This window comes from Mchenga conophoros, linkage group LG20 (assembly GCF_057382185.1).
Source record: "Mchenga conophoros isolate Kocher_MC1m ecotype Shallow Benthic linkage group LG20, M_conophoros_male_GT1.1, whole genome shotgun sequence".
Taxonomy (NCBI): Eukaryota; Metazoa; Chordata; class Actinopteri; order Cichliformes; family Cichlidae; genus Mchenga; species Mchenga conophoros.
The window spans coordinates 1432029-1445315 of NC_140545.1; the positions used below are offsets into that span (position 1 = coordinate 1432029).

General features: G+C 45.5%; 1 protein-coding gene across 7 annotated transcripts in view; it reads left to right on the forward strand.

The window, feature by feature from the left end:
• nav1a (neuron navigator 1a) overlaps positions 1-13287 on the forward strand; it is an 84923-nt gene that overhangs the window by 16995 nt on the left and 54641 nt on the right. For 6 of the 7 annotated variants that reach the window (XM_085260796.1, XM_085260798.1, XM_085260799.1 and 3 more), the window contains exon 5: positions 3747-4571. In XM_085260796.1, the coding sequence (XP_085116922.1) occupies positions 3747-4571 (825 nt within the window). Of the gene's footprint in view, positions 1-3318; positions 3512-3746; positions 4572-13287 lie in introns of those variants that run through there. The other variant, XM_085260802.1, reaches the window with a different exon arrangement.

Below are 13287 nucleotides of genomic sequence, written 5' to 3' on the forward strand. Positions count from 1 at the left end.
TTTTCCCCCACTAATATCATCTGCTAGGCTTCTTTGATGCTCTCGGGTCTCCCCTTGTTTTGACTTGCTCCGTTTTTCTGCATCTTCTATTCTCAATCACACTTCGTCATTTTCTTCTCACGTCCTCACTCCGTTGTTGCATGCCTCATCTTCATAGCAACTTTTATTTTTACTCGTGAAAACAAACTCAAAACAAGAGGAACCTAGAGGAAGTGCGTGAGAAGTGAGAACACATGCCATCTGCTTAGCCTGAATGGGAACTGTTCCTCTACAAGTTTAGGGGTCCGCGTTACATGCAGTTGCACCTAGATCTGCAGATCTTTCCTCTTCGCAGTATTTTTCCTTTAAAGGTGGAAATGTTGTGCAAGTTTGTAAACATGAATATAATGTGGTACACAGTGTCTGTGAGTAAGCGTGTCCTACTGGCTGCTTCACATGACTCCTCCATCAGAGTAGTGGCGGATCTGTTTAGAGATGCTAGGCCAAGTATATTCATGCAAAGCACTGAGCCAGTTTCCTTCTGTCTGTGTCTGTCTGCCTCTCTTTCTGCTTCTGTTTCACCCTGCTTTCAAACCATCCTTTCACTCTTCACACGTTATTCGTACTTGTCTCTCTTGCCTTTGCTTAACTTTGCTTAAAAGTCTCTTTATATTGGAATTAAACTGTTTGCCTGATGTCATAAGAAGTTTCCCAAGGGTTCAGACACTGTGGTCAGCCTCCGTCTGCCTGCCTCCACATACGCGACCACACACACACACACACACACACACACACAACGAGTCTGCTCCGTGCTGAATGTGTAGCCTACTGCTGAACACTGGCACTCATCACACTCTGAAACTGCCAGTGTCTTTGATGTCAGGCCAGATTGCTCAGGTCAGTTAGTCAGGGTGCACAGACTGTGTGTGCGTGTGTGTGTGTGTGCGCGTGTGTGTGTGCGCGTGTGTGTGTGTGTGTATAGAGGGAGAGAATATACAGCATGTTTACATCAGCCATATAAAGGTGATTAGACTGTGGAGCCAGAGAGACCAGCACTGGAACAAACAAGTGGCTGTGTGCTGCCAACACTTTACCTGCATGTATATGCTTTCAAGAGCAATGACGCGTATCTGCACCACACGCATCTGTACACCACAGACCTGCCTTGTATGTGGTCACTCACTAACCTTAATCCCTCATCAGGGAGGTATAAGAGCTGACGTACAGCACCTATTAGCCTTAAATTACACTCCTCATTCGCACTGCTGGCCTGCTACCTGCCCCCAGAGCCCCCATAACTGTCTCCAGGCACCTCTGGCTTCAGTGTGGCATAACCACCTCAACATTGGCCCTTTATTAAAGTTTGCTGCCTCTAATTGATGGCTATAGCTTTTTCACAATAAAACATCCATAGAGCGTCTGTATTTTTGTATGTACTCAGCTACTGTATTACACACACACACACACACACATTCAAGGCCAAATAGTTTTTAGGCTAAGGGCGAGCACGCACACTAAGAGCCTGTCATCGTCACTTTTAGGTTTGGCTGGCGCCAGTTTGGTTACTGATAAAAAACGAGCCGTTATTTAAAGCGCCTCTCTAATACTGAGTTTGGAAAGTGTGCAAACAGGACGTTGCTTGTTTCCATTCGGGTTTAGTGTCAACTGATTTATGCAAATGTAACAGAAAACGGCCTGCTTGTTTGAATACTGCTCCCAGCAGTTTGAGGCCTGATAACGTCATAGCTGCAGGCACTACTGCCTGCATATTACAGAAAATCGACATACAGTAATGGTAATACGCCCAGACCCTAAACACTCCACTCTGAGAACCAGTTTTCAGACAGGATGCATTACAACGCAAAAATAAATGATGGCGCAAACAGCTATATTGATTGTTAATGGGTTATGATGGACTTGAAGTTCGTTTTATAACCTGCTGTCATTATTACCTGTAATGGGGAATTAAAACAAATACATCACTCTGCTGTATTATCAGATCTCAAGCAAGTCCTGTGTGTTACGAGAAATCAGGAGAATAGATTCTGCAGGTGTTTGAAGTGAACAGTGACAGGCATGACGATGATAACTGCTAAACAATAAAATGATAAGGTGGATGAGGAAGAAGAAGCTCTTCTTGGTCCTTCTTTGATTGAAATGCCATGTCTACCGCAATCAAGTGACATAGCTAAACGTGCAAGAGCAACCCAAGGCCCAGGACCGGAGCTTCGGCTTCTCTGGGCCTGTCTCATCGATGTGACACACTCATAGAGAAAAGCCCACGCACACACGCACACACGCACGGGAAGACGGACAAAAACAAAGACGTCAACATCCATTCACTTTAGCCACGCAGGCTCATGTGCGCTCGCTTTAAACACTGAGGTATCGTCGGATGGATTTCGAATGTGATGAATCTGTACCCTGAAAACTTAATTGCGTGTGCATCTGATTTAACTAGAAGGCAGGGAGGGGGTGATGCTGGAAACAAGGAAAGGAATAAAGGGAAATGAGGAAAGAGCGATGGAGTGGTGTGGTGATATGTGGCCGGTGGGGAGGGGGCGTTTAGCTATATGATGACCATTTGGGGTCTTTTAGCTACTAATTGAAGCGTGTTTAGTGGCCTGTGTTGTTGTGTATTAAGCACTGACAAATGCATATCCTCGTCTCCTTGGCTGATCCTGCAGTCATGGCTTTTTTTCCCCAGATAATTTAAATCAGCTTAATCACGGGTGGGCCTCTGGTGATCAGGGCACGTAAGGAAATCTAAATATGAATGGATGAATAGAGCAGTTAATGTGATTATGAATAATTGCTGAGGGGTTGGAACAGTGTGTGTGTTTCTTTGGGATGGTGGGGCATGTTTTGATTCAAAATTATTTAATAACTTCAAAAGCATTGAAGTTATTAAATAACTGGGCCTAAATATAAATGGATGGGGACAGTAGAATTCAGCGTTCGCATTCAGAGCATCCCTCCCTCATGAAAAGAAATCTTTTATTACAAAACAGGAACAGCAAAAAGCTGAGTTTATGGGAAATGCTGGTAATTTGTCGTCAAGCCCTTGTGTTTGCACTCACTGGTGTGCAGCATAACGCAGCGTATGCGGCGTGTGCTTGAGAGAGAGAGGCAGTGAATCAGCGAGTGGGAGGAGAGAGAGAGACAAGAAGAAGGAAAGAAGGATGGAAAGGGGAGGAAGAAGGAGAGGGAGGGTGAATGAGGCAGCGGGGGTAGAGTGAGCAAGGCAGAGAGTGAAGGCGAGTTAGAGGGAGGAGAGAAAAAAGGAGGTGGGGGACGTCGCTGCTGCGACCGTTTCTCTTGTCAGTCGGCTGCTGTGTGCCTGGCGAACAGGAGGGAGCGCAGAGCAAGGGAGAGAGGAGCAGAGGGGGACACGGAGAGAGACGCTGGTCAGTGCTGTGCTTTATTCTGGCAGCACTATTGTCATCTGTGCGGCTCCGGGAGCTGCAGACATGCTGTGAGGGAGTGGATTTAGGCGCTGGATGCAGATCTGCAGATCCATGGATTACCAGCAGTGAGTAAGGCTGTCACTCTGCTAACCCACTCATCATTTGCAATAGAGGGGTGAAGCCACAGTCTCTCACTACGGGGAGTCTGGCTGTCTTGACCCTGGAGTGAAGAGGGAGTGCAGACCAGACAGTCTTTGTCTTGTTTTTTGGCTTCCCCTTCCTTCCTCCATGTCTTTCAGTGTTTTTCGCTTGTGTCTGTGTCAGAGTGTATCATTGATGCTGTTGCTTGGGTCTCTGCAGGAGGGATGCTGGAGGCTAATGTGGCTAACATTAGCATGACGGCTAAGCCCAGAGAGCTGGACCTCAGGTCTGCTGCTGTCCCCTGCCAGGATACTTCATCCCAGGCCATGGCATCAAGGAAACCACCCGCCAAGCCCTCTGCTCTGCCCCAGGGGCCTGTGCGTCCCTCTGGGTCAGAGCTCAAGGTCTACCGGCCCACCTCCGGATCTATCCCCATTCCAATCCCCAGTCAGTCCGGGCTTCGCAAACAGCGTTCACTCAGCAACTTGTCTGTGCTCACCGATGCTGAGAAGAAGCTGCACCTGTACCAGTCTACCAGGTGGAATGATGACACGAGCCGTCCTGGCACTGTGACCAACAAAGCGGGGCAGAGTAAGGCAGGTCAAGCTGGTGGTGGGAGACCACCACTGTCCCGGACACTTTCAAAGTCAGAACAGTCTCTCTTTCAGGGGAAGCCAAAGTCTTTCTGCTCCCCTTCTGTGACTTCTAATATAGGCAAGCCAAGTCGAATCCCTGCACCTGGCAAACCACGGGGACCTTATGCTGAGGTCAAGCCAATTAGCAAGGCCTCTGAGACAGCCCAGAATGCAGATACAGACCCAGCTGATCACCCAACCAAAGCAAACTCCAATGGAGCTGGGACTACTGGAACTAATGGCAAGAAACTAGGGGAGAAATCCAAACCTGCGGCTCTGTCAGCGGAGGAAAAGAAAGAGAGGAAGGGGATGGAGGGTGAGGACGATAAGAGCTTTTTAAAGGTGGATCCAGAGTTAGTGGTTACAGTCTTGGGAGACCTGGAACAACTGCTGTTCAGCCAAATACTGGGTGAGTCTGTGATTTCTGTCCCAGTTTTTTGGTTACTTTGGGTTATTTGTTCTCACTTACAATTGGCTGCAAAGATGTGAGGTTAATTACTGTTTTAGTGGAAACTGAAACACAGAAACAAACGGTGAAGCATTGTGACTCTACACACTGAATATCTCTGCTCTTCTCTCCTTTCCACACCCAAACCTTTTCCTCCAGCTCTGGCTCTAGCACCAGCATCAACAGTGCATTTTAAATGAGTCCAGTCTCTATTGCAGCACACTACACTGTGTATGTGTATTTGAGTGTGTCTGTGCTGTTTTATTTTAGTGCTTTTCACTATAAAATAGTGACAGCCCTTGATCTGAAAGTGGTGAATTTCCCCCTGTTGACAACACTGTAAACAGTTACACAAGCTTGGTTCAAATGTGCCAAATCAATCTTGTGCCGTATGCATTTGTGTCTGTACGTGTGTGTATATGTGCATGTGTACAAGCAGTGTGTGCTCCTCCAAAGAAGCTGGAGTAAGCATTCCCCGGGCTGACATTGTTGTGTTGTTGATAAATTAGTCAACATACGCTGCAGTGTTGCCTCCTCTCATTTGACCCACTGCCACAGTGTGCTAGATTTACATTAATGCACCATTATTCCCTGATCTCTGTGTATGTTTACATCTCTATTGCAGCAACCTCGATAGCATGGGAACGTATTCTAAAATTAGCAGCACATTTTAACACCAGCAAGCGTATGTATTGGCTACTGCATCACTGTATGTAAACGGCATCTTTCTGCCGGCCTGCCAAAATCGGTCAGTCGTTAATAAAGGCCGTGCGAGTGGGACTGGTGGGAGTGTTGTCCTTCAGTCTGTAAATAAAACGGCCGCATATTGAGCCAGGCTCCGGTCACAGTGGGCCACCTATTTAGCCTCGCACCACTCCTTCGCTCCCTCGACCCCCTCACCCCCTCTAGTTTCATTGATCTCCGGGCCACTGACAGATGGTCACTATCCACCCCCACCCCATCCCCCTGTTACCGGGGGCAACGTGCATGAGGAGTAAGGGGAAAGTGAGTGGGTGGCGGCATGGGCAGGTAGCGTTCGAGCATCCGCGCGGTCACACGTGTGCTCAGATTGTCCATGGCAGCGCTGGGACACATTATATATTCCAAGTTCTTGCTGCTGTGGGTGTGCCGTGACGATGGTGACTGAGTTTGTGATTAATAGGTCAAAACAGAGTTTGAATCTGCACCTTTCATCCATTATTCATTCACACACACACAAACTCGAGAGCATTTCTCTATTGCTCCTTCTCTTTCCATCCCTCTAGGAGTACCAGATAGCATCAGAGAACGGGTGAGATGAGAAGAGGAGTGCAGTAGGTCGTAATATCTCGCTTGATGCAAGGAAGTCATTTTCTGCTCATCATCAAACCTTTATCTTTGCTCCACTCTCTTTCACTCTACACAAGCCTGCATCCTGCAGCACGGCCCCAAATCGCAGCATGTTTGACCTTGCCCCAGCAGCCCTGTGTGTGTATCTACTGTACATGGTGTGTGTGTGTTGTTTGTATCATCTGTGTGTGACCTTGTTCCTTGTTGTGATGTTGCTGGCCACACCTACACTGAGGCAGCCAGGTAGGGAGGAGGGAGATAAAAAGAGAAAAGGAGGATGACAGGAAAACCTGGTAATGATGGAGATTAGCGACAAAAAAAATGGAAAGGGTATAATGTGATTCATGGAGTGAGACAAATGAAAGAAAGAGACACCCTGAAGGAAAATAATAGTAATAGGCGATGACCTATATTTCTATCTGAGATTGAAATGACTGAATGCAGTGTAGCTTTGGGTCATTACGGTCTCTTCTTACCTGCCAGAGGTTTATTACTGAAATGGGCAAGTATGTAGGGTAGCTTTGTGTGCATACTCATGGAAATGTGTGTGTGTGTGTGTTGTGCTTGTATGTGTGTTAGGGAGAGGTTAATTGTAACTTGCCCTGTAGCTTGCAGCTGTGGGCTCATCCTTTATCGTGTCTGCTTCTCCATTTCCGATGGGACGCTTGGCTAATTGGTTTCTGCTCCGTGTGCTCTGTCATGGAAGATAGATTATGGATGTTCAGTGGATCATTCCCAGATATCCACTCTTCTTCTTATATACAGTCTCACCTTCTGCTTTTCCACGTCCTGAAGACACGAGCCTGATGGATCCCTGTAGTGTACCGTATTACGAATTGATAAATGAACCTTAATTTGGTCAAGGCCTTGTTGTTATGGAAGCTATGTGCTAGCTTTGAGCTACTGCGAGTAAAATATGTCCTTGTGTCTTGTGCATGTCATTTTACATGACATCAGACCACATGCACTGAGACGCTGTCCTTTTGAGATGAGCCTACAGTAACAGGTAAAGATAATGAAGATGCCATTGAACTATAATGAGGATGTGTAACCCAAGACCATCAGCTGTGTGCTTGAAAGGGGTAAACCCCTCCCACACGCCAAAAGAAAGAGGAAAAAACAATCCGGATATTTCAAGGTTTGGCTTTTATGTTTATCTTGTGAGGTGATTTGGGATTACTGTTCGCATCATCTGTTTTTCTGTAATCGGACATACATGTTTAACCACTGAGTGATGAAGCGCTTTACACTAATTGGATTTAGAGAATTACTTGACTTGCGTGTCCACGGACAGCAGCTCTGGACTTGTAGAGTTAATTCCCCCCAAATGCAGCTTGTATTATATGATATCTTGTTAATAGCATTAAAATGAAAGTTTGACACGCAAGTTGAGAATTATAAACATTACTTTCAGTGAAATGTATCGATCTGAGCGGCACTGAGCAGCATAGGTCGCCAGAGTAATCCAACGCACTGAACCTCAGATGTCTGCCACTAATGACACCTCCCGGTCCCATCCAGCACCCATAATGAGGTGTGTGTGAGAGGGTAAGCCCCTAAAGCAGTGGCCTTTCCCAGCATGGGGTAGGCACAGCCACAGAGAACCCAGCCTAAGACAAGAACCAAGCATCCGGATTAAACCTCGCATAAAGATAATGAGAAGATTCAACCCCGTTCCACTAATCGCAGATCTATCACCCTAGAAAAGACCAGCTATAAAGACTAAAATGAATTAAAGATTAAAGCCCTCAGGGCATCTGTTTGGTTAGAGATTTGGGGGAGTTTTACTTTTCGGATGGGATAGGGAATATAAATGTAGGTTAGAAGAGTGAAGATGCTGTGTGGTCTTGATTTTGGCCGAGCACGAAGACTCAGCAGAAGGGAACTTAACGTGACTCGGTGACACATGGATGCTGATTAATGCGGCCTTAACTACTGGTGTGATTTAATTTTAGTTTGGCATTCTCTTGTGTATGAGTGTGTGGGCAAGTTTGTGTGGTTGATGGTTCCTCTTTGTGTGCTCATCAGCTGTCTGAGGAACAATAAACCCTACAGAGAAGTCGACAAAGCCTGAAATGGAAGACACACAAACCCAAACGAGCACACAAGCCTTCAAGAGAACTTAAAAGCGCTGCAGGAAAAAGTGTCAGAGCAAAGCTTGCACATGCTCACACATGCATATTCCAGATACGCTCTCCTGTCTATACTCTGCCGTATTCATCCGTTCGGCTGCGGCAGGCTATTTTTCATAATCAGTTCCTCCATTGTGATGGCAATGCTGAGTCGTTAATGTCATGCGGGTGCGGTCGGATTGCTGGTTACACCCCGGGCTTTGCTGACTGAAGGATTCAGGGCAGTAGTCCTCCCGTTGAGGAGGTGGCAACGAAGCAAACAAACACAAATGCCCAAGGAAAGTGAGGAATAAAGCATCTGTCCAAATCTCTCGCTTTCTCCTCCTCTTTTTCAACTCTGATGCGAGTTGACGGGCAGCAGTGTTCTGTCACAAGTCAGACAGCAGAGAGGATATTTGTGGTACCAGTGTTTCAGCAGGAGGACAGAGGACATCTTTTTAATGTGACAGCGAGTATTCACAGAGGAAAGGGATGTTTCTGCATATAGGTTCTTATATGATTATGCATTTATTCTCATTTGGTGTGTGCGCATGTTTTCAGTGCTCTGTGGTTAGCGTCTAAAGACCTAATGCAGGAGCCATTGCATTAGTGTTGTCTGCTTCCTGCCGTCCTCCTCTAAATCATATTAGTACTCACTTTGTTTTTGTCTCATTTGCTGTTGCACAACAACACACAGACACACTGCCTATCACTTAAAAACAAGTAAGTTATTGCAGTGATGCCATTATATCATTTGTAATGTACCATGCTGACAGTGGCAGGGGTGTATTTTGTTTGACTTGTGTTGTTAAAGATTTAAGTGCTCATTGATCAAATTGGAGCACTTGTGCTCAAACTTAACTTAAAATATAGAATTCTTTCATTTGTGTGTGTGTGTGTGTGTGTGTGTGTGTGTGTGTGTGTGTGTGTGTGTGTGTGTGTGTGTGTGTGTGTGTGTGTGTGTGTGTGTGTGTGTGTGTAAGACAGAGAGCAGAAGATAAAGGCAGAGGGAGAGTTAATGCATTTTGCCTTGTGATGAGAAATACTTAGTACTCATCTATTTTTATTCTGTTTATGTTTTCCTCTTGTGAAAAGTCTCAGATAAAAGTGCCCATTGTTCCTGTCACAGCTCCTGGCATGTTCTAGCTGCTTTAAGGAAGTAGTGTCAGCTACACACACACACACACACACACACACACACACACACACACACACACACACACACACACACACACACACACACGCAGAGTGTTGCGACAGTATTGCATTTAGCTTGCACCAGTGAGTAATCTAGGCTAAAGCAAAACTAACAAGGGGAACCTCCACTATATTTGTTTAGCTGAATATGTCAGAGTTCATGTCAAACTAACCATAAATCATTAGTTGGTTAGCTTTTAAACACTTTAGCACTTCTGACAGTCAGGTATGGTAACATTCAAAAACATCTAGTCTAGATTTATAGATCTCTGATTCCTCTGGGAGTTTGGACATCGACAGGCTTGAACTGGAAATTGAATTTTGTACGGTCTCGGCACAAACAGAGCTGAGAATACAGAAGAAAAACTGGGTGGGAGAGCGAAGAAAAAAAAGCTTGAAGCCCCAAATGTCCTGTAAATACATGCAGTTAGAGCTGAGGAATACAAAGTTTGTCAGTTGTTGGATATTTTGCAGCGTTACACAAACTGCGATCACCGTCCTCCATCTCTGGGGTTTATTTGGCTTTCGTTTGCTTCAAAACATCATTTGATTTGTGTGCATGTGTGCACTTCATGTGTTGCTTTTTGGAACATTTTATTGGAGATACTTACATGTCATCTGTTCTACTGTTTCAGCGATCGCCTCATTAACCGTGCGGGGGATTGCACACAGAGTGCCGACTGTCTGTGTCACATGTGCAGCAGCTGGCTTTAAGCACACATAAAAATAAAGTTTAACAGGAAACAACTCTGTCAAACAGAAATCCACCCAAACACTGCCATGCATTATGGGCCGCCCTGGCACGCTGCCTAGATTATTTAGCATGTGCATAAATATGTTGTTGGGTGCTTGCTTGAATGTGTGCGACATAAAAGCAAAAGCTGAAGAGATCCTGCTAAGATAACTTCTAGATTTGGCTTCTTTTATGCTTCACACACAAATGCACACGTCGACCTAGATGATTGTAGCTGATTTTTTTTAGCCTCATCTGAACACCGTGTGTGTTTATATGTGAGGTTTCTACGTCACTTTTAAAGCACCTCACACACTCACAGCAAGTCAGACATGTTTACTAGCTCAGCACAGAGGAATACACACGCTGTCCCTCGTCTTTGTGTTTTAAACTTTAATCAGAGGTGAGATTCTCTGAAGTTCTCTGAAGTTGCTTAGAGCTTCCTCATCTTCCTCTCTAAGCGGATAGGGTGGCGACTTTTTAAGCAGATAGTGCAGTGGTTAAGAAAATATGCCAAGTGTGTTTGTGTGTTTGGGTCAACATTAAGAGAGCCAGGTTTTGGTGGACAGGATGGAAGACAGAAGTTTGGAGGGTTTAACATAAAATCCGTGGATTTTCAGCCATCATGTCCAAACTTTTCTGCCGTTGCAGGCGTGCGTTTTAATCATCCCCTCCGCCCTTCTTCTGGAAGCTTCACCTGCTTATGGATTTCTGACTTTTTTTAAGTGGATTTCTCAGTCAGCTTATTGAACTGCTGCCGACTGACTCTCAGGATTTTCCCCGTTCTTTACACAAATGTGTACTGACACACTTGTTGTACTGTGGTGCATCAGTTACAACACTTGAGTCAGAAAGCTGCTCAAATTTTGTTCGCACAGATGCCACATTGAGATTTGACAAACTCATTAACCATTCATGTCACATATCAGACTTGATCTTCAAGGACTCTAATATCCTGTTGCAACATCCCAGTGAAGCAGATAAATGTGTGTGTGTGTGTGTGTGTGTGTGTGTGTGTGTGTGTGTGTGTGTGTGTGTGTGTGTGTGTGTGTGTGTGTGTGTGTGTGTGTGTGTGTGTGTGTGTGTGTGTGTGTGTGTGTGTGTGTGTGAGAGAATGCATGAAAGCACATTTGTGTGATTTAGCATGTGTTTGTCCGTCCTGTCCAGATGTGCAGGAATGGCTGAATGTTGTAATCCTTCCTGTTTTGCAAACCGTCTGGGGTCAGCCGAGGGCTGTAACGTTAGGCTGAGTGGAGTCGGAGCTCACAAAAAAATAAACAGGAGGGGGAACAAAATACAAAATAAATGACCGTCTCATTAGATTGAAAAGTTCTTACACACCTGTTTCACATGTTTTGCAAGCATGCCCTAAATCTAAAAAAATTTCACAGGTTTTATTTGCATCCTGTTTGTCGTATTTCTGCATGTCACTTGTCAGGAATGCTATAATGATTGTCTTTGCAGCACACAAATAGGCATAAAGCCACCACTGGAAGTACACACATTGCTCTAAGTACAGATATTTTACAGTGTAAAACCAGTGACGCTCAACCACACCAATATATCCCGGGACAAGCGTTTCGTGGCCTGAGGAAGGTTATCGTGGCTGTAACATGTGTGTACGCACGTGCACAGGACAGAGACAGATGAACTCCGGAGGGAAGGAGGAAAGAATAGAAATGGTAGTCATTACTCTAACCTTCATTCATATTCCACAAAAGTGAATCCCTTCACTGGTGACGACACACACACTCTCACACTCGTGTGCCAGCAGATACACAAACCCTCATTTTACAGCCACGACACAGAAGCACACTTTCAAAGAAGGATGGGATGTTGCCACACAAACATACTCACACAGAAAATAGCAGAGCACTCCTGCAAGGACGGAGCCATTAGTGTATCTGTGGGGAGTTTGTTTGTTTCTAATGGAGAGGGGAGTCAAGTCACTCAAGAGAGAAAACCAAGTGGACGGCAGTTTTTTCCTCACTTTTCTCACTCACTGCATCTGCTGCCCGTCAAATAATCACTGCGGCACTCCTACCTCCTGCTCTTCTTTTCAAGCTAGCGACATTTTTGTTTTTCACCTTTGTGATTCTCATAAAATATAATCAAACAGACAAAAAATTGAAATGGATTCACCCACCAGCTCCTTCCTCGTCCTCCGCTGCGGTTATAAATCTATTAAAGAAAACCCATAAATGAGTCACTGTTGCACTGAGTGTCGGTCTCTATCATTAGAAGTAAAGACAGGCACTGCGATTCATTTTGAGTCGGTCCTACGTACACGGCTCTACAGACCCACTGAATATTTGTGTGCAGCTGAAAGCAGTCTCCATCCAAACCACTTGAAGCCCTGAGGACCGTGTAAACATCTGGCTTTGCTGCTTTTAAGGGTCAGGAACGTGGCTCCTGAACAAATCTGACAAATCAAAGGGCAGAAATTAATTTTAACAAGCTTTGACCTGACCACACTCAACGGGACAAAAAAAACTAAAAAAGGGGGCTTTTTTGCGTATCGATGTACATTTGTGTTGCCTTACCATCTGTCCTCTTGTTGTGGTGCAGTAGGCAGAGTATGGCTTCCAAAAATAAAACGCCTGCTCACTTTCCTCCTTCGTACCAAAGCTGCTTTGAAGTCTGTCAGTTTGTTTTGTGTCTCTGACTGAGAGCAGAGTCGCATTAAGATGGAGATACTGGCCTGTGTGTGCACTTACAACAACAGTCTCGCTCAGACTCGCTGACTCTCATTTCAAGCGTCTGAGTGGGCCGTTATGAAAGGTGCCTCGGCCAGCTCTTCAGAGCAGGAGCGTGTTCACGAGTGTGTCGAGAAGAGGCAGGTGGATCCACACGCACTCAGTGTAAACCAAATCAGTGTAACTCATCTGCAGCCCTGGGGAGCAGCCAGCCCTGACAGGGATATTTGCATCCCTAATTCCCTTAACGCTACTGCCTCTACGTCCCCCCCACACGCCAGCTGGGACCACCGAGGCCAGGGCAGAGGCAGGACAGGAAGTCACACACACGCGCACACTCACACATACACACGATAACACAGACCGTATCCAATCAATTTGACGCCAATGTTAAACAAAGCTCCCATTTAAGGTAATTAAAATCGCCCAATTAAAGCCTGCAGTTGTGTGTTTGTGTCTGTGTGTGTGCGCGCGCACGTGAGCCTTTCAGACTTTTTTGTTTGCATGTGTTCAGGCTTCTTTGTTCCTGCTAAACCTTTTGTATGACCGCATTACCTAAAACGAACATTTTGAGGATAAAAAGTGTCTTCTTACAGCTCGGATTTCCTTTC